General features: G+C 43.0%; 1 protein-coding gene across 1 annotated transcript in view; it reads left to right on the forward strand.

Moving 5' to 3' along the window:
- The window catches only part of LOC133487326 (ovarian cancer G-protein coupled receptor 1), a 34,230-nt gene extending 18,760 nt beyond the window's left edge, over nucleotides 1-15,470 (forward strand). Inside the window, exons 4-6 of the mRNA XM_061793692.1 lie at nucleotides 7,937-8,159; nucleotides 14,704-14,884; nucleotides 14,968-15,470. Coding sequence (XP_061649676.1) covers nucleotides 7,937-8,159; nucleotides 14,704-14,884; nucleotides 14,968-15,290 — 727 coding nt within the window. The 3' untranslated portion in view covers nucleotides 15,291-15,470. The remainder of the gene's footprint in view (nucleotides 1-7,936; nucleotides 8,160-14,703; nucleotides 14,885-14,967) is intronic.
- The last annotated feature ends 5,705 nt before the right edge of the window (nucleotides 15,471-21,175 follow it).

Here is a 21,175-nt window from a genome sequence, read left to right on the forward strand (position 1 = left end):
GGGTGGGGTCTTGCCAATGAGTGTTTTACAGGTAAACATGGACTGGTGAATTGTCTGTTTGCCTGAAGAGAGAGTCAATTACCCAGGGAGTACAGTTCACAATGGCAGGTGTTAAAGTGAGCAACGGGGACAAAGTGGATGGCAGCATGGTATATGGTGTCCAGCTCGTGGAGGAGGGTTTTTGAAGCTGATCTATACAGTACATCTCCAAACGCAAAGATTGGGAGGTAAGTCATTTTAACAAGAAGCAGAATGTTATCCCTCTCGAGCTTAGCATTACTGATAATATTTCGGTAGAGAGAGCCTTATCTGCTTTTAACTTTTGAGAGAAGAGTGTTGATGTTTGTTTCAAATGTAAGTGAACTGATTCCTAGTTTTTTGTAACAACTGACAAACTAAACACCAGAACATGTCTGTATTTATTTAACCCTTATTTATCCAGGTAAGGCAATTGAAAACAGATTCTCATTTGCAATGCCGACCTTTTACAGGCAAACATGGGCTGGTGAATTAGTCTGTTTGCCTGAAGAGAGGGTCAATAAACTAGGGAGTGCAGTTCACCATGGCAGGTGTTAAAGTGAGGACCAGTGACAAAGCGGATGGCAGAATGATACTCTATACTGTATATTATAAGAAAACACTGTTAAGAGACAGAATATTGCTGGTGTGTTTGGTTTGTTGGAGGTTTCTGTTGAAGATCATACATTTAGTTTTTCTTATGTTCAGTGACAACTGTAGACTGGAAAGAGCATTTTGAATGTGAGTAAAACTTGTCTTGAGTGTAGACAGGTCAGTGTGAAGGGAGCTGGAGGTATAAATAATTGTTGGCATACAAATAGGCAAGAATTACCGATAGCATGGGTTATATTGTTGATGTAAATATTGAAAAGTGTTGACCCAAATATAGAAGCCTGCGGAACACCTTTAAAGAAGTGGTAACAGGTCTGAGAGAAGACCCTCCACCGACTGACTGAGTGTGCCCAGAGCAGTTGCTGCTAAACCAGGAACCAGGTTTGTTTATATGTGCCCTGTGATTAGCTCGCGACCAGTTCAGGGTGTACGGCCCTTGCAAAAGTGACGAAGCATCTTCTACTCGTTATGGGTTGCGACACTTCATTATTACGACAGTATTATTACTCAACCTCAGCACTGACTTTGATACCGTCCATCATACTACGAGATCGCATCGAAACGCATATCAGTATTAAAGGCCCATCACTTTCTTGCTTTAGATCTTATCTCTCAGATAGGAAGCACCGTGTAATCCATGGTAAAAAAATGGATTACCATGCCCTCTGAGTATTATAATGTCACTTGGTCACTTTTGTTCAGTATTTATATGCTGCCGGTTGGCGATATCATCCGCTGATATGAGATTACTTTTCAGTGTTATGCCGACGATACTCAGATTTGCATGCCATTAAAACTAACCAACCCACGTGACTGCTCTAATCTGGAGGCATCTCTTATTGAGATTAAACAAAGGAGGTCCTGTAACTTTTTGCTCCTTAACCCTGAGAAAACTGATCTGTTGATTATTGGCCCCGCTAGACACAGTCACTGGTTTAAGGACACCACTCTGAGTTTTGGCAACGGTCCCATTACCCAAAGAGACTCAGCAAAAAAATCTCAGTGTTATATTTGACTCAACTCTCTCCTTTCAAAAGCACATGAAAAATTATTGACATTTTTTAAACCTGATTTCACATACTTTGCAATTTTTTAATCCATTCGTTCATTGTCCAGCTTGTTAACAAGACTTTTTTCTGTGATGTGTTAAGTTTGCAGGACATTTTGTTTTTGTCCGTTTGGTTGCACTTTAACCTCCACTGGATATTAATCCAATCCAATTTACAAATTTTTGAAGCACTTTTAAAAACAACAGAGTTGAGCAAAGTGCTGTACATCTGTAGATAGATTAAAATACAGCGGAAATAACATGAGGACCTAAAAGCACTCTTACAAAGATAAAAACACAACATAAAACCATACACTGCCAATTCTCATACAGGGTCTTTTTAAATGGGATTTAAATATTTGGAGGGTGGGAGCTAGTCTAACCTGGAGGGGCAGCACATTCCAGAGTTTGGGGGCAGCAAAAGCAAATACCCTGTCTATCCTGCATTTCAACCTTGCTCTTGGAACGACCAGGTGTGATCTATCGGCAGACCTCAGAGAGACAAAGATACAGTATGTACTCCGTGCTAGAGTATATGGCTGTAGAAAGTCAGAGAGGTAGGATGGAGCCAGCCCATTCAGCGCTTTATAAGCAAACACAAACATCCATCCATCCATTTTCTGAGCCACTTCTCCTCACTAGGGTCACGGGCGTGCTGGAGCCTATCCCAGCTGTCATCAGGCAGGAGGCGGGGTACACCCTGAACTGGTTGTCATCCAATCGCAGGACACATAGAAACAAACAACCATTCACACTCACAGTCATGCCTACGGGTAATTTAGAGTCTCCAATTAATGCATGTTTTTGGGATGTGGGAGGAAACCGGAGTGCCCGGAGAAAACCCACGCAGGCACGGGGAGAACATGCAAACTCCACACAGGCGGGGACGGGGATTGAGCCAGTGGAGTGCCTCCAGTACATATGTCCTCTCGCCTGCATGCTCCAGTTAAAAGTCGAGCAGCAGTATTCTGAACCAACTGTAATTAAGCTAGGGAAGCCTGCCTGACAACAGATCTGTTATAAAATTTAAAAATTTTTTTAATGAGAATTTCATTTTTCCCTCACTAACTTTGAGAGCGTTATTCATGTTTTTGCCTCCGCCAGACTTATTATTGTAATGCCTTCTACAGTGGGAGGAATAAGTACAGTATGTGAACCCTTGGAATTTTCTGCATAAACTGATCATAAAATATAGCCTGATCTGCATCTAAATAACAAGAATAAACCAACAGTCTGCTGAAACTAATACCATAGAAAAAAAGGTTTTCAAATTGTTATTGAAAATAGGAACATTCACAGGACAGGGAGGAAAAAGGTGAAACCTTGGATTTAACAACTGGTTTACCCTCATTTGGCAGCAGTAACCTCAACCAAACGTTTCCTGTAGTTGCAGCTCAGACGTGCACAATGATCAGGATTAGTTTTCGACCATTCCACTTTATAAAACTGATATCTGGTGGAAATAGCTCTCTTGAGTTTATGCCACAGCACAGGTGTTCCCAGGCCAAATGGGAGACATGGTCTCTCCCTCAGGTAGGGTTGGGCATCGTTTCAATTTGAGCGAGTCCGGTCCTGATTCCAGTTCCTCATTTTGATTCCGGTTTCAAACGATTCTCGATTCTGATTCTTTTAGGTGGCTGGGTCAAACAAGTTTACATGGTTTCAATAAGGGGTGTAGAAATTATGAAAATCAGTTTTCTTAGCAGCCCGCAGTATGGACTAAAATGAACATTGACTCAGGGTTCTTTATAACCAGTATCAATGCCAAACCTATGAACTAAAAGGCAATGTGTGTGTAACTAACAAAATTGACTTAATATTAATTAATTTTCAGCTAAAAGTTAAATATACTGTTGCTTTGTTAAAATAGCTACTTGTGACTGTTTTATCACGTCAAATGGTTTATGTGTACAAGTTTTAACTTGACTTCATGTTTTAAGCATGTAGCCTTTTATTTTGAAGGGTACACATCAGAAATCATTTTGGCACGAAGGGTAACTTCACAAGACACCTGTGAAAACGAAAGTAAAACGAGTAATGAATGGAACCAAATGCTCTGTAAAACATTGATTCCTTTACCTACCCACCAATGAGGCACAAGGTTAGTGTTTGTGATAATGTGAGACAACAAATTTGTCCCAATTAATTTTGATGTAAAGTTGCTTTGGTGAAGTTTTAGCTCAATGTGAAGCTTGTAATGCGACAGTTTCTACTTTCTTTCCAGTATGGTAAAATAATTTATATATTATTTCTGGGCGGCACGGTGGGCGACTGGTTAGAGCGTCAGCTTCAGAGTTCTGAGGACCGCGGTCGAATCCCCGGCTCCGCCTGTGTGTAGTTTTCATGTTCTCCCCGTGCCCACTTGGGTTTTCTCCGGGCACTCCGGTTTCCTCCCACCACATCCCAAAAACATCCATGGTAGGTTAATTGAAAACTCTACATTGCCCGTAGGTATGAATGTGAGTGCGAATGGTTGTTTGTTTGTATGTGCCCTGCGATTGGCTGGCAACCAGTTCAGGGTGTATCCCGCCTCCTGCCCGATGACAGCTGGGATAGGCTCCAGCACGCCCGCGACCCCAGTGAGGAAAAGCGGCTCAGATAATGGATGGATGGATGGATGGATATTATTTTTGTGTCTGTCATCAGCTCTTATGTTGAAGACTAAAATAAACGCTAAAAACCGCCAGTGCAAGAGTGCAACCCATCGTTTAACTAGTTAGCCGCCTTAATATTAGTATAGACATATTTTATTGTTTCACTCTCCCAGTTGACTTCACTGAATTTCCGCGCAGTGTAGGCTGAGGTCCGGAGCGGGAGGGAGCACGTCAGACTTCTATACATTGCGAAAGCCTCCTTTGCATTCTTATTCCAAGTGTTTCACTGAGGCGACTGGTCATTTATTTTAACGAAGTTAAAAAACTTTTTTGTTCACTGCCACCGTTGGGCACAAGCACGTTTTGAGGTGCATTTTTCTTCATGGTTTTCACCACTTTCTTCTTCGGGGTTGGCAAACTCTAGGCATCGAAACCGGCAACCAAATTTTTTAAATTTGAACGATTGCGGGAATGTTAGTCCCGGTTCCAATCGGTTCTTGATTCTCGATGCCAACCCTACCGGCGTGTCTTGGGTCTTCCCCGGTGCCTCCTCCCAGTGGAACATATGGGACACCTTATCACGGAGGCCTCAAGGAGGTATCCTAACCAAATGCACGAGCCACCTCATCTGGCTCCTCTCAATGCGAAGGAGCAGCGCCTCTATTCTGAGACCCTCCTGGATGACAAAGCTTCTCACCCTATTAATAAGGGAGAGCCCGGACATTCTGTCGAGGAAACTAATTTCAGCTACTTGCATCCTCCATCTTGTTCTTTCGGTCACAACCCACAGCTTGTGACCATAGGTGAGGGTAGGAATGTAGATCGACCGGTAAATCGAGAGCTTCGCCTTTCGGCTCAGTTCCTTCGTCACCATGACAGACTGATACAGAGTCCACATGACTGCAGATCCTGTGCCAGTCCCCCTGTCAATCTCCTGCTACATTCTTCCCTCACTTGTGAACAAGATCTGAAGATACTTTAACTCCTCCACTTGGGGCAGGATCTCATCCCCAACCTAGAGAAGGCACTCCAACCTTTTCCGACTGAGTAGTATGGTCTCAGATTTGAAGGTGCTGATTCTCATCCCAACCACTTCACACTCGGCTGTGAACTGCTCCAGTGAGAGTTGAAGATTGCGTCTTATGAAGCCAACAGAACCACATCATCTGCTAAAAGGAGAGACGCAATACTGAGGTTACCAAACTGGACTGAATGCTTTGGCTGTGCCTAGAAAACCTGTCCATGAATATTATAAATAAAGTCTGTGACAAAGGGCAGCCTTGGCGGAGTCCAACCCTTGCTGGAAATGATTCTGACTTACTGCCAGCAATGTGAACTAAACCCTGAGACTGGTTGTACTAGGACCGAACAGTCCATATCCAGTATACCATCCTCCTGGAGCACCCCACAATACCACCTGGGAGACATGGTCGAACGCCTTCTCCAAGTCCACAAAATACATATAAACTAGTTGGGCGAACTCCCATGCAGACTCCAAGACCCTGCTGTGGTCCACTGTTCCACGGCCAGGACAAGAACCACACTGCTCCTCCCGAATCTGAGATTTTACTTCCCGACGTTCTCGAGAACCCCCGAATAGACCGTACCAGGCCAGCTGAGGAGTGGGATTCCCCTGTTGTTGGAATACACTTACACTTCTTGAAAAGGGGGACCACCACCCAGGAATGTCAATCCAGAGGCACTGTCCCTGATGTCCACATGACTTTGCAGAGGCATGTCAGGCAGGGCAGCCCCACAACATTCAGGTACTCCGGGCAGACCTCATGCACCCCCGGGTGCTGGGCCCTACCACCGAGGTGCTTTTTAACAACCTGTTACCAGTGACCTCAAACACAAAGATAGGAGAGCCCACCTCAGAGACCCCAGACTCCGCTTCCTCATGGGAAGGCGTTTCGGTGGAATTGAGGAGGTTTTCAAAGTATTCTCCCCACCTATTCACAATGTGCTGAGTCGAGGTCAGCAGCGCCCCATCCCTACTATACACAGTGAAGACTTACAGAAATCAATGGCACATGCCAACATCTCTGTTGACAAATCTACCATATGTCAAACATTAAACAAGTATGAGGTTCAACACTAAGGTGCTGGGACAACTAATAATAACACAGGCTGTATTTAGATATCAACTCACAGGTTCTTACAGGTGCTTAGACACTATAAAAACATCCCACCGCACCACCGCACCACTTATCAGTAGTACTGCCTTGCTCATTTCCTTCATCCTGTCCTGCCCTGCCCTTTCCTGTCCTCTCTCAGTTAATAGTTAAGGAAGAAGCAGGTTGCTAAAGCGAGAGGGTGCTGGTGAGAATAAAAGCGAGTGTGGATATTTGAAAGGAGGCTCGCTGGCTCGATTCATTTGAACGTAACCAGCGTGTACGTACGTGCACGTACATTCTGGTCACAGGTACCTTATACATTATGAAGATAGTTAAGTATTGATGTACGGTAAAACACAATATTTGATGTTTTAGAGTATAGACTATTTCTATGGCTTGATGCGGCGCGGTGGCGCGGCTCGCTAAACCCAGAAATGTTTTTTCCCCATGAGTAAAAGCTTATCTGCGGCGACATTAAGACGCCAATTCAGTGGCAGACTGATCGCCCACTCGTGAAAACAGTCGCCTAATCACACACACTATGCAGCAGCAACGGGGCGGAGCAAGGCTGGTTGGGGGTAGAACAATGGAAAAGTGGCTAAAGAGTGTGAGTATTGCTGAGGTTCTTATGATTTCAGAAAAGTGTTGCTGTCGAGCCTTGTCTACCTCTTGGTTAAAATTACACAGACTTTGACTGTAGAGGTTGTAGTAAATTTGGATTTTTTCTTCACTTACATTGTGCTTTCCTACACTTTTTTTTCAAAGCCTTTACCATCATCTCCATGGTGTTTTAGATCGGCTCAAGGTTAGTTTTAATAGCAGCAAAAACATCCATGACATTTAAGATTTTCCAGGTGAATTCATCCAAAAGTTCATCAACTGTCTCTGCATTTACAGTTGGTGACACAGCTATAGCCTCCATAAACTTAGAGCCAGCACTCTTATTTATGTCAATTTTCTTAATGCAGTGTCGCCTGAGGGGTCGAAGGTCATGGACATGAAATGTTGGTTTTCGACCTTGCCGCTTATGTATGTACATACAGAGATGTCTCCAGATTCTCTGAATCTTTTCATGATGCTATAGACTGGAGAGGATGGCATCCCTAAATTCCTTACAATTTCATGTTGAGAAACGTTCTTAAATTGTTGGACTATTTGCTCATGCAGTTGTTCACAATGTGGTGAACCTCGCTCTATGCTTGCATGTGAACAACTGAGCCTTTCAGGGATGGTCCTTTTATAGCCAATCATCACACTGACCTCTTTCCAATTAAGAAGTTCACCTGTGGAATTTTCCAAACAGGTGTTTTGTGAGTGTTCCTCAACTTTCCCAATCTTTTGTTGCCCCAGTCCCAGTTATTTTGGAACGTGATGCAGGCATCAAATTCAAAATTCAAAAATTGCATTTTTCAGCACCATTTGACTTTTTAATTGATTAAAATGCCTGTACCGTATGCTATTATCATTAAACTACTGTAGACCTCAATTTAACCTTTAAAAGTAAAGTTTCACATGATTCAAATTTAAAACTTGTCATTCCTCTGCAGGTTCACCTCCCTCCGCTCTTTGAGTGCAGCTTGTCTTTTTAGTGTCATCATCTGGCTTAAGGAGATTGCAGTTGGCGTGGTTTTCTTCCGTCATAAAGAGCTGAGCAAAAATCCCAACAACCAATCAGTGTGCTTTGAGCACTACCCTATGCAGCCTTGGGAGTATCCAATCAACTACTACCGCATCACCATTGGTTTCATGTTCCCGCTGACCATCCTGCTGGTAGGAATGCTGGTTCTGTAATAATTTACTGTGTAGGTAACAAACAATCTTTTATATCTATCTAATATATACTTACACATGATCTTTTTTGTTATAAACAGAGGTGGGTCATAACATGCTACATTTACTCCGTTACCTTTACTCAAGTAACATTGTGGATAAATTGTACTCATCAGTATAGTTTTAATGAAGCATACTTTTTACTTTTACTTGAGTATTTATGTTAAGGAGAACCATTACTTCGTTAAAATAATCTACATGCCGCTCGCTACTTTCATCCATCAATAATTGTGTGCACAATCTATTTCTAGACTTTCGTTTTCAACTTTCGCATCGGGCGCCATTGCTCCAATCCTCCGTGATTACCACAGTGATGTTTGACTCGAGCTCACCAATCAAACGACACAAGAAAGTCACACGTCCACACACAAAGTCTTCTATTGGTGACAGCCGCGCGCGACTCGTGTTTACATTACAGACTACGAAAAAAAAAAACAGCTTTAACATGCAGCGTAATTTTGTCATTGCCCAAAATTGGATATTTCAGCCCACTTCTAACTTGAGAAAACATCTTGGGGTAAATTGAAGATGTTTTTTTCTGTTGTTTTGGCTGTAATTATGGCTCTTTTTTTGGTGTAAAACGTGTAAAATATGCATCTTCTGGAGTATGTTCTATTCTGTTTTCTCTCTCTCTCTTTCCCTCAATCTCTTGCACTCCCACCCCCTCTCTTTCACGCTGTCTCACACACATAAACATACACACACAGTATCAATATATCTGGTCAGCAAACAGCTTCTTAATTCAATCATTTTAGAGGATGAAGCAAATACTGTTTCTATAAGGCCCTATACATGTGTTGTTTTTTTTCACAAAAAAATTTAAATGGTTCCAAGTGTGTTTGGACTGCCATTGAACATGAGTTTGAATGTAATCGGCTACTTCTGAACACAGCCACATGCCAGTTATAAGAGGGAATGTATCTTTGTGCAAACAGATTAATTTAGATTTTATTTAAACTTTATTTACCAAGTAAAAGACCGGTTAAAACTAGGGTTGGTTATCGTTTGAATTTGAGCGATTCCCGGTCCTGATTCTAGTTCCTTATTTTGATTCTGATTCTCGATTCTGATTGTTTTAGGGGCCTGGTTGAAAAAGGTTGGCATGGTTTAAATAAAGGGTGTCCAAATACATTCATTCATCCATCTTCCATTCCGCTTATCCTCACTAGGGTCGCGGGCGTGCTGGAGCCTATCCCAGCATTCTCCGGGCGAGAGACGGGGTACACCCTGAACTGGTCGCCAGCCAATCGTAGGGCACATAGAAACAAACAACCATTCGCACACACATTCACACCTAAGGGCAATTTAGAGTCTTCAATCAACCTACCATGGAAGTTTTTGGGATGTAGGAGGAAACCGGAGTGCCCAGAGAAAACCCACGCAGGCATGGGGAGAACATGCAAACTCCACACAGGCGGGGCCGGGATTTGAACCCCAGTCCTCAGAACTGTGAGGCAGATGTGCTAACCAATCACCACCGTGCCGCCAGTGTCCAAATTATGAACATCCATTTTCTTAGCAGCCCGCAGCATAGACTGAAATGAACATTTGACTCTGGGTTCTTTATAACCAGTATCAATATCAAACCTATGAACAAAAAGGCAATGTGTGTGGAACTAACCCAATTGACTTCACATTCATTAATTAATGTTTCAGCTAAAAATTAAACACAGCATTGTTAAAATCTTTATTTGTGACTGTTTTATCACGTCAAATGGTTTATGTATGCAAGCTTTTATCTTGACTTCCTGTTTTAAGCTTGGAAGGGTATGCACCGGAATTCAGCATTGTGGCATGAAAAGCAATGTCACACAGCAACGGTGTTTTTTTTTGTGTGTGTCTGTAATGGATGGAACCAAATGCTATAAAATATTGATTCCTGTTCTTACCCATCGATCAGGCATAAGGTTAGTGTTTGTGATACTGTGAGACAACGTTTATGTGAATTTTGTCCCAATTCATTATGATGTAAAGTTGCTAGTTTGACCTTTGGTGAAATTTTAGCTCAATGTTAAACTTTTTTTTTCTGTCATCGGCTCTTACGTTGGTTTTAAAACTTACATAAATGCTAAAAACCATCAGTTCAAAAGTGCAACCAACCGTTTACGTTAGCTGTCTCAATGTTGGCATAGACATATTTTATTGTTTCACTCACCCAATTGACTGAGATGACTTCACTGAAGCTCGGCGCAGTGTAGGCTGAGGCTTGGAGCGGGAGGGCGCTGCACATTGTGAAAGCCTCTTTTGCACAATATTATTCCAAGTGTTGCACTGAGGTGACTGGTAATTAATTTTAACAAAGTTAAGACATTGCCCACTGTTGGGCACAAGCACGTCTTCGTGCGCGTTCTTCTCCGTTGGTTTTCGCCACTTCGTTGGGGCTGGCGGACTAGGCATCAAAACTAGGCACCGAAATGTTTAAATTTGAATGATTCCGGGAGAACCGGAACGTTAGTCCCGGTTCCAATCGGTTCTCGATTCTCGATGCCCAACCCTAGTTAAAACATAACATCTCTTTTGCAATGGTGGCCTGGCCAAGAAGGCAGCAAGTTAAACGTCAAGTCCAAGTCAATCACATTCATTTCAGTTTATTTTCACTTCCCCTCTCAAAAGTTACAAAAATAAATCAGTTGAGTTGTAAAAATTCTAGGTCACATTAATGGGAGAAAAAGCTTTAAAATGATTTAGCTTGGTCAAAATTATTTTACAACACAAAACCCTGGCATTTAAACAGGGATGTGTTTACTTTTTATACCCACTGCAGCCTTGTTCCTGTTTTTGTAATCTGCCTGGTGAGCCGACAGTATTGTGCTGTTTAACAAGTAGAAACAATACAGTATAAGATCATTTCTTGGAGGTTAATTTGCCTTAATTTGTTATTTTACAAAGATTGAGGATAAGCGGTTCAGAAAATAGATGGATGGATGGATGGATTTTATTTTAATGTTTTAGATTAAGTGATATTGTTCAGCAGTATCTGAATTTGCACATTCATTTTATTTTGTTATTTTTATTTTATCTGACATTCATGCTCTGATTTTAAAAATAAATCAGAAGTTACTCAGTAGTTATGCAGTACTTGAGTTGTTTTTTTAGTACTTTCTTACTCTTTCTCAAGTAATTATTTGGAGGACCACTTTACTTTTATATGAGTCATATTATTCTAAAGTTACAGTACTCTTACTTGAGTACAATATTTGGCTACTCTACCCACCTCTGGTTATTTATGAATGAGGATTATGAGCTCCCTTGATTCTACTATATGGCAGAGCCCCAGTGATGGATGAGATCTGCCCTGAGCTACCAAAGGGTCTGGATGTTGGGGGGTTGTCCTGATTGACACACCTCTGCAACATCGCGTGGACATCTGGGACAGTGCCTTTGGATTGGCTGACCAGGGTAGTGGTCCCTCTTTTTAAGGAGGGGGACTGGAGGGTGTGTTCCAACTATAGGGAGATCACACGCCTCAGCTTCCCTGTCTATTCAGAGGTTCTGGAGAGGAGGTCCATCAGGACGTCGAATCTCATATTCAGGAGGAGCAGTGTGGTTTTTGTCCTGGCCGTGGAACAGTGGAACAGCTCTACACGCTCAGCAGGGTGTAGCCTCACCAGGCCTTGAAGAAGGCGTTCAACCATGTCCCTCGGGGTAGTACTGTCGGGAGTCCCTGATACGGGCTGTTCGGTCCCTGTACAAGTGGTGTCAGAGTTTGGTCCGCATTGCCGGCAGTCAGTCGGATTTGTTTCCAGTGAGAGTCGCGGGCGTGCTGGAGCCTATCCCAACTGTCATCGGGCAGGAGGCGGGGTACACCCTGAACTGGTTGCCAGCCAATCGCAGGGCACATACAAACAAACAACCATTCCCACTCACAGTCACACCTACGGGCAATTTTAGAGTCTCCAATCAATGCATGTTTTTGGGATGTGGGAGGAAACCGGAGTGCCCGGAGAAAACCCACACAGGCACGGGGAGAACATGCAAACTCCACACAGGCGGGGCTGGGGATTGAACCCGGGTCCTCAGAACTGTGAGGCTGACGCTGTAACCAGTTGTCCACCGTGCCGCCACACTTTGTCACCAATTGTGTTAATTACTTTTATGGACAGAATTTCTCGGTCCTGTTTGATTACATCAATACCACGTCGCTGCTTTTTGCAGATGATGTGGTTTGATGGCTTCATTAAGCCGTGATCTCCAACTCTCGCTGGAACCGTTTGCAGCCGAGTGGGAAGCATTTGGGATAAAAATCAGCACCTCTAAATCTCAGGCCATAGGTGCTGCGCCTGCAGTGATGCGGACTCTGTATCGGTCTGCCTTGGTGAAGAAGGAGCTGAGCCGAAAGGCGAAGCTCTCGATTTACCGGTCTATCTTTGTTCCAACCCTCACCTATGCTCACGAGCTGTGGGTCTTGTCCGAAAGAACAAGATCACGGAGACAAGCAGCTGTAATGAGTTTGCTCCACAGGGTGTCCGGGCTTTCCCTTAGAGATAGGGTGAGAAGCTTGGTCATCCGGGAGGGGCTAAGACGAGAGCCGTTTGCTCCACTGCATCGAGAGGAGCCAGATGAGGTGGGTCAGGCATCTGGTTAAGATGCTTCCCTGACACCTCCCTGGTGAGGTGTTCAGGGCACGTCCCACCGGGAGGAGGCCCCAGGGACAACCGAGGACACGATGGAGAGACTACGTGGCCTGGGAACAACTCAAGATCCCCCCGGAAGAGCTGGACAAAGTGGCTGGGCTTCCCTGCTTCAGCTGCTGCCCCAGCGACCCGAACTTGGATGGAAAATGGATGGATGGATGGATGGCTGTCATGGAATGCAGTTACCTTTTTCTGTATTCTGATTATGTAATCCCATTCCATGTATCCCATTAATCCCCAAGCCTGCTCATATTCTTCAGATCCGGATGAAATTGTAAAAATAGTTTTGTCACAAGAGGTTGTGATTTTTGTGAATTGTGCCTTCTCTTTGGGCTAATTTATTCAGGGCACTGCTCTTGCCTTCAATGGAGAAGCTAATAGCCGTGTTGCTACAGTGAATATATTTATTTTTATAATGAAGATGCCATATTACAAGAATTGGGACTGTCCACACTCCAGAACTTGAAACTTGATTTGCAGACTTTCAAATGCATATACTGTATGCTATAATCACTAATCATGAAGCCATTTTAACCAATCAATAGCCCAGCACTTAGGTGAAACGGTCATAATAGAGTCTCACAAAGAGGAAGAGGAAAAGTAAGAGTAATGATCCAATGGTGTGCCTCTTATTACAAATAAAAAGTCAGCTAACTGCAACTAATCACACTCCAAGTACAAACGCATCACAAAGAGCCAAAAGAACCTCAACACCTGTAAGGTCTGGTTTCCGGTTGACCTTTTCGCCATAGGAAAATAATGTATATAATCATGTAAATAAAATTCTTACATTCTAGAAAAGTTGTCATGTTCTCCCCATGCTTGGGTGGGTTTTCCCGATTTGCTCCCACGTTCCAAAATATGCATGTTAGCTTAATTGGAGACTCTAAATTGTCCATAGGTATGAACATGAGTTTGAGTGGTTGTTTGTCTATGTTTGTCTATTGTTGCCCTGCGATTGGCTTGCGACCGGTTCAGGTGTCCGCCTCTTACCTGAAGTCAGCTGGGGTAGGCTCCAGCATATCTGTGAACCTAATTAGGATAAGCAGTAGTAAAAAAAAAACGGCCGGCACGGTGGACGACTGGTTAGCACATCTGCCTCACAGTTCTGAGGACCGGGGTTCAAATCCCGGCCCCGCCTGTGTGGAGTTTGTTGCATGTTTTCTCCGGGCTCTCCGGTTTCCTCCCACATCCCAAAAACATGTGTGGTAGGTTGATTGAACACTCTAAATTGCCCGTAGGTGTGAATGTGAGTGCTAATGGTTGTTTGTTTCTATGTGCCCTGTGCGACCAGTTCAGGGTGTACCCCGCCTCCCACCTGAAGATAGCTGGGATAGGGATATGTATACTTTATATGCCGCCCTGTATTTGTATGGCGGCACAGCGGCCGGCTGGGTCTTGCTAGCTTAAAACCTGCAAATGTATTTTTAGCGTGTGTGAAAGCTTATCTGCATTTTGAGTGGCTGTAATCTGCAAGTTGCTTGTTAAAATTTTTAATCGAACACTCATGAAAATGCAGTTGCCGAACCCAGCACACTGTGCGAGAGTTCAGTCAGGTTTGGCCACGTCCACTTTCAGTGTATCAGCGAGTTAACCCTTTTAAAACGATGGGGCTCACCAGTGACACTGCAGCGCGTGTGTATTTCAAATTACCGTAACTCCTTGCTACTTCGTGCAATTTTAATCATTCAAACTGCCCCTGAAAGCTGTGAAACTAATATATATATATATGATTATGGTGCTAAAAGGGTTTTAAATTTTGTTTATTTTTAAATCTCTATTGTTTTCAGAAGTGCAAATGCAACGACTCCAAATATTCTGATAACATGCCCGAAGTTTTTGGTTTACAGATCAGCTATCTGTGCGTGCTTCGTGCTGTGGGCCAGAGTGCAGGCACACAGCCAGATCAGAAGACCAGAATCCGACAGTTAGTCAGCAGTACCATCCTCATCTTCCTAGTTTGCTTCTCCCCTTACCATGTCTTTCTGTTAGTACGCACTGTGCTGGAGAGAGACTGCAACTTTATTACAGGTGCACTTTCTTTTCAATGAAGTGATCTCGTGATTTCGTAAAACTGTTGTCACATCATCTGTCCTCTGTTCTCATTTCAAAAGGGATTTTCAACTTTTACCACCTAGCGCTGTTGCTGACCTCTCTGAACTGTGTGGCGGATCCTGCTCTCTACTGTTTTGTCAGCGAAAGTGCCCGCCGAGGTCTTTCCCGGGCTATTTTTCAACCTGTGACAAGACTTCTCTGTTGCTGCCTTGGCAGCTGCAGTGCCAGTCCCACCAACTCTGCCACAGATTCCCACAATGTTCTCACTGATGAGAACAACACCCACAAGCATGTGATTATGCTAGATCACCTTGGCCAGAACTGCAGAAGTACAATTCTAATCACAGTGGATGATAAAAAAACAATCATACCATTACCTTAAAATTTCAATAATGGAAAGACTGCTATGGAGGAGAGCCAGAAGATAGAAAAGATATAGGATTCTGTGATGTGAATGGGCAAAGAACAAGCAGGAGGGTGTCGACCTCAGGACGTCATACCTCTGCAGCGTCCTCTGCAGCGTGGGAGTGACCATTGCTAATGCTGCTGCATTTACATTCTTTTTGGGGGGGGGGGGGGGGGGGGGGGGCATTGAAGTCTCAGAAACTCCTTACCCCTCAATCAATTTAACAGAGCTCCAGATACAGTGCGTACTATATTTTGTACGTTAAAAGACTCATACAGCTTTATCAAAGCTGCGCACACCAAGAGACTTTCTGTTCGTACTTCCTTGTTGCCAATATCGTTTTAAGTTCTATAGAAAGTGACACAATCATGGAAATTGAAATAATCAGCTCTCGCGGCTGACTGTTGTCATGATAAAACCTTTGTTAGTTATACAGGGTCGTGGTGTGCCAGTAGGAGGGTTAGCCATTGGACTAAATAAAGTGTCCCAACCAGCCTTGCCAAGCCGGCCAACGCTAATTTTAGCATCATAAGCGATCACAGCCATCTACACTATACTATTTAGTACCTCTTTCTTTCAGGCAAGGGCCATCTTCAAGATATCATTATTGACTATGACTTGGCAAATACTTCCCCCAACTAAATGAAGCCACTACCCCTTAGTTTCTATTGGGCTGTCAACCCCCATGCCACGGGCTCAAGGCAAAGTCACGGTATAATGTAGAGTGAAAAGTCTCACCTGTGTAATGGTCATGCCATCAACAAGATGTCCCCAGCAACCCCAAACCTCTGATAGTTCTGCATTCTTCCCTTCTGCCCCGCTGAGCCAGATGGCCTGGTTTATGTTACGAGGACCCTAAACTAATTAACAGCTCCCCGAGACACCTTGGATTCCAGTCATCAAAGACCCCCTGTGTGAGCAGAACCAAGATAACGACCGAAGGTTTGGAAAAAAAAACGCTGTTCGAAGCATTCCAAAATAAAGTTCAAAGAACCATTTGTTCCTTTGAAATGCAGGCAAGGACCTCTGGTACAATTGATGGAACACAAGCGACACCCGCTGGCGGTGGAGAGTTACTGCCAGCTGTTTTATATTTTAAGTACTTTGCACGAATGTATAAATCCTGACACCAATGTCACTAATGATTGTTTGCCACAGGTCTGATGTCAAATCTGTTTGTCTACTGAATCAGATGAGATATTTCACCTCACACAACACAAATGTCACATCACAAATATTAACAGGCTTTGCTACCACATAAAAATTGAAACACTCATTGCATAGACTAACCAGGGTGTGTGTGTGGCAATGCAAAGCTGGCAAGCGATTTCTTCACCTTACATCAAATAATTAATATTTTATTTCCACTGGTTTAAAACCACAAATAATCCTAAAATAAAAATGTATACGAAGAGGCGTGGACTGCCATCTGTTTGGTCTCTGAGCCACACGCTCTCTCTCCTATGCATAAAAGGCCGAAGCCCCTTTGTTCTGGGCTTGTTTTTTTTCAGGTTTCTCATTTTTCCAACCCCTCATTGTGCAACCTGCCGAAAAACTGGCGCACAACCAGGTAGCTCCGTTTTTGCCTCCCTTTTTTTTTAATTCCTTCCTTTTTTTGTCAAATACACCTGTTCGGCGACCCGGCCCAGCCACCTGGAAGACTGACCAGCCTTGTCTAAATTCTGTTCTACGCAACGTAAGTGCAGCTTGCTGTTCCTAGGTAAAAACTGGTGCATAAGTGAATTATAACGGTCACAGAGATTCCCAGCCTCACATTGCGACCCGGAAATCCTCACTTCACACCTACATCACAAGTTTAACCTACTTTACAAATGTTTATCTGTACCCTTTGCAGTCAAGCCCTCTGCATTGATTCCCTGTAGTTTTCCCTTTTAGATTTAATAAAATTTTCTATACAATTCCACTTGCTGTCGTGCTTTGTGTGTGCTTGAGTTTTATAGAAAACCGCTGAAATCGAGGCCTCGTATTTAATTCCTGTAGCAACCTTCAGATTATGAGACAGAGGTTTTTTATCACTTTTCCTAAAATTTACGAATCTCCCTTTACGAGACAGAGTTTGATTCTAACGTTAAATGTAAATCAAACTAAACCGTAAGTAATGCAGGGGTTAACTTCCGGCATATTCTTTGTCCAAATTTAATTACGTTTTTATCCAAAACCAATAACCGCTGTACCTGTGCCAGCCCAGTGCACACTTGAGTCCATTGCTATAAGATTAAAGGGATGATGTCCAACCATAGTAGCTGCTATACGATCCACTGAAGCACACTGTAAAATCCAATTATGCACATTGAATCAGAATGACACAACGGAATTACACAAGCACTCTTGTTTTTGGTCAACAAAACTGACACTGGACTCTTTTCCACACTTCTACCCGAGTACTGAACTGAGAATGACTCATTTTTATTCCAACACTATAATTAATAAGTAAAAAACGCTATTCACAACCTGCTAGCTCCTCACGTTGCACACAGGTCATTCCTGTTTGCTGCTACAGAAATAATTGACCCCACCCTGGACTGGTTTGAAATCACATCATAGGCATTAAAAAACATTCATATCTTCTCTGTTATTTCCGAAGTAGGTCTGGGCAAATGATCAATTTTATTGATTCTTTTTTTGAAACTGTTTTTTTTTTTTAGCGGTTACCGTACGTATCATCACATCTCCGCTGATGTGAACTGCTTGCACTTTTGCAACTTTTCTGACCCCTCTATGGCTATTTTGGATAAAAGCAACTAAGAGTTTTATTCCTACTAGGAAAGAGACAACATGCTCATAATCATTTTCTCATTGTTTTCTGTGGAGTAAACAAGGGGTACGGCACTCACAAAGTCAATTACGCAGAACTGTGCCAAAGACGTGGTGATTTATCGAAATGTTGGAAACTTGTGACCCATGATAATGCTTCTATGATGCAAATATTTTGCCGAAGTACAGGGACGTGCACAGACACAGCAGGGGCTCAAGTAAGGAAAAAGGGCACATGGGGCATCTCTGACTTATTTATTTCAGTACCCTTAAACTCACAAAATTGTTGAATATTCAGCAGATTTCTACAAAATAATCTGGCCACACAAAGAATTTTTTTTCTTCAGTATTCACTGGGATTATCACCAGAGTAAGCAAGAACAAAAGAAACTGTGAAACAATGTGTGTGTTTTGTATGCTCCTCGTCTCTAGTAAATATTTAGAATACCAGTAAATGACTGCACTAGGGAGAGGTGCAAGACGATGTAAGAATTTTCAAATAAAGCATCAAAATGTGTTTTTTTTTGCAAAAGATAATAAATTTTAATTATTTGTGTTATTGAAATAATGCCTTTTAAAGGAACCATGTATTTTATAATTACCTATTACTTTCGAGGTTCCATGCGTGTTCGTTTTCGTGGAAGAACTACAATTATAACGCGTTATAAGTCAACCAATTTATTCCTGACAGAGGAGTCTATACATTTTACAGAGCTCTGGGTCAGCAGCTACGCTTATCCTAGCCTCAGCCAAGACAGCACAGACTGAACAAAGCTCTCTGTTCTTGCCCCCCACTAATACAATGTTTCAAAGAGGAGGTATGGGATTGCTGTCATCTGATTGGTCCAACGCCAACTGTTGTCCTCATTGTCCTGCAAAACGATGGCCATTTGCCGTCTCCACAGTCTTGCATCTAATGTTTACAGTGGCTCCCCGCAGTCATTGTCTTCCTTGACATCTGGTTTCAGCTGGATCAGTATCCATCCTGCTGGGAGCTTTCATGCATCACACCCCCACACCCTTATCTGTACTGCAATAAACATCCTTGTCTACCTTCCAAACCAGTTACACCATGAAACTCTATATTATATTACATATAGAATTACATATTAGAATATTATAAAGTATTCTGGCGACACGGTGGACGACTGGTTAGAGCGTCATCCTCACAGTTCTGAGGGCCCGGGTTCAATCCCCAGCCCCGCCTGTGTGGAGTTTGCATGTTCTCCCCGTGCCTGCGTGGGTTTTCTCCGGGCACTCCGGTTTCCTCCCACATCCCAAAAACATGCATTAATTGGAGACTCTAAATTGCCCGGAGGCATGACTGTGAGTGCGAATGGTTGTTTGTTTCTATGTTCCCTGCGATTGTCTGGCAACCAGTTCAGGGTGTACCCGCCTCCTGCCCGATGACAGCTGGGATAGGTTCCAGCACGCCTGCGACCCTAGTGAGGAGAAGCGGCTCAGAAAATGGATGGATGGATAAAGTATTCTATATTACCTTCACTTTAAATTTACTTTAAACTTTAAATTGAACCTAATCGTCACACAAAAATAAAAAGGACTGTTCTCTCAACCGACCAATAGGCTCCAAACAGCAATTAGGCCAATGTTAGAACAGTTGGGTTCAGTGCATTCCACATTTCTCTACTGATCATTTAGTAAATTTTCCTGAAAGAAAAAAACTGGGCGGCAGAGTGGGCGACTGGTTAGCACATCTCCCTCACAGTTCAGAGGACCAGGATTCAAATCACGGCGCCGCCTGTGTGGAGTTTGCATGTTCTCCCTGTGCCTGCGTGGGTTTTCTCCTCCCACATCTGAAAAACATGCGTGGTAGGTTGATTGAAGACTCTAAATTGCCCATAGGTGTGAATGTGAGTGCAAATGGTTGTATGTTTATATGTGCTCTGCGATTGACTGGCGACCAGTTCAGGGTGTACGCCAGCACGCCCGCGACCCTAGTGAGGATAAGCGAGACAGAAAATGGATGGGTGGATGGGAAAAAAAAACTGCAGCGACCCTTGAAATCACTGTAAACCTCTCTTGTCCCTCAGTTGTTGCATTATCAGTTTCTTTTTGCTCTTGTGTAATGCTGCTGGTATTTTGTCGAAGCCGTGCATTGGGAGATTTACTACCCTTTGCTGTTTTACCACCGATGGTGGGATGAATTTATATTCAGTGTAACTTATACATTTGAAAGAGGGCTGTCTGTCTGTATTAGGTACTGATACATTTTTTTAATCAAAAACAAACTAGAAGAATAAATAACTTTAAGATGAGGAGCCAACAATCAAAATTATTCCATCGCTGTTTGAGACATGACTTTTCAGGTATAAATGACTTTTCAGGTATAAGTTGTATATATACATTTTTTAAATTTTCTTTTGTAGTCATTTTGAGATAAAAATTTTGTGGATGCATAGATCATTTTACAATTGAGACTATGTGAGTCCCGGGATGCACATGTCATGGAAACAATGAGTCCAAACCCGGGAACAATGAGTCCCTGCAATTTATCATCACGGAATACCGATACAGTAATCCTCTGCTATATCACGGTTCTTGCTTCGTGGTCCTCCTATATTGCATCTTTTTTATGACAGTTTTTACTCTATTCTTTTATACTGTTTGTACAATATTTTTGTGCTATCCATTTCTCTTGCTCTCTTTCAGTATATTATGTGTTTAGGCCTGTCATGATAGCAAGTTTTTTAGGACGATATATTTTCCCAAAAACTATCACGACGAACCAATGAAGAAGAACGCACACAAAGACGTACTTGTGCCCAACGGCGGCGGCGAACAAAAGTGTGTCTTACCTTTGTTAAAAGTAATGACCAGTCGCCTCAGTGCAACACTTGGAATAAGATTATATTGTGCCAAGGAGGCCGCTCCGAACCTCATCCTAAACTCCGGAACTTCAGTTGACATCCCTGAGCTTGTTTGAGATCCTCATTTGCACTGTGGACCGAGAGTGTCTCTTGAACAGTGTTGGCATTGGGGGTGAGGTGCACATCGTGTGAGTTCGCATCCAGCATCCTAGCTGTGCCGTTAAGTTGATTTGTTGTTGCTGTTCCGCTTCTAGTTTT

This window comes from Phyllopteryx taeniolatus, chromosome 13 (genome assembly GCF_024500385.1).
Source record: "Phyllopteryx taeniolatus isolate TA_2022b chromosome 13, UOR_Ptae_1.2, whole genome shotgun sequence".
NCBI classification, from domain to species: Eukaryota; Metazoa; Chordata; class Actinopteri; order Syngnathiformes; family Syngnathidae; genus Phyllopteryx; species Phyllopteryx taeniolatus.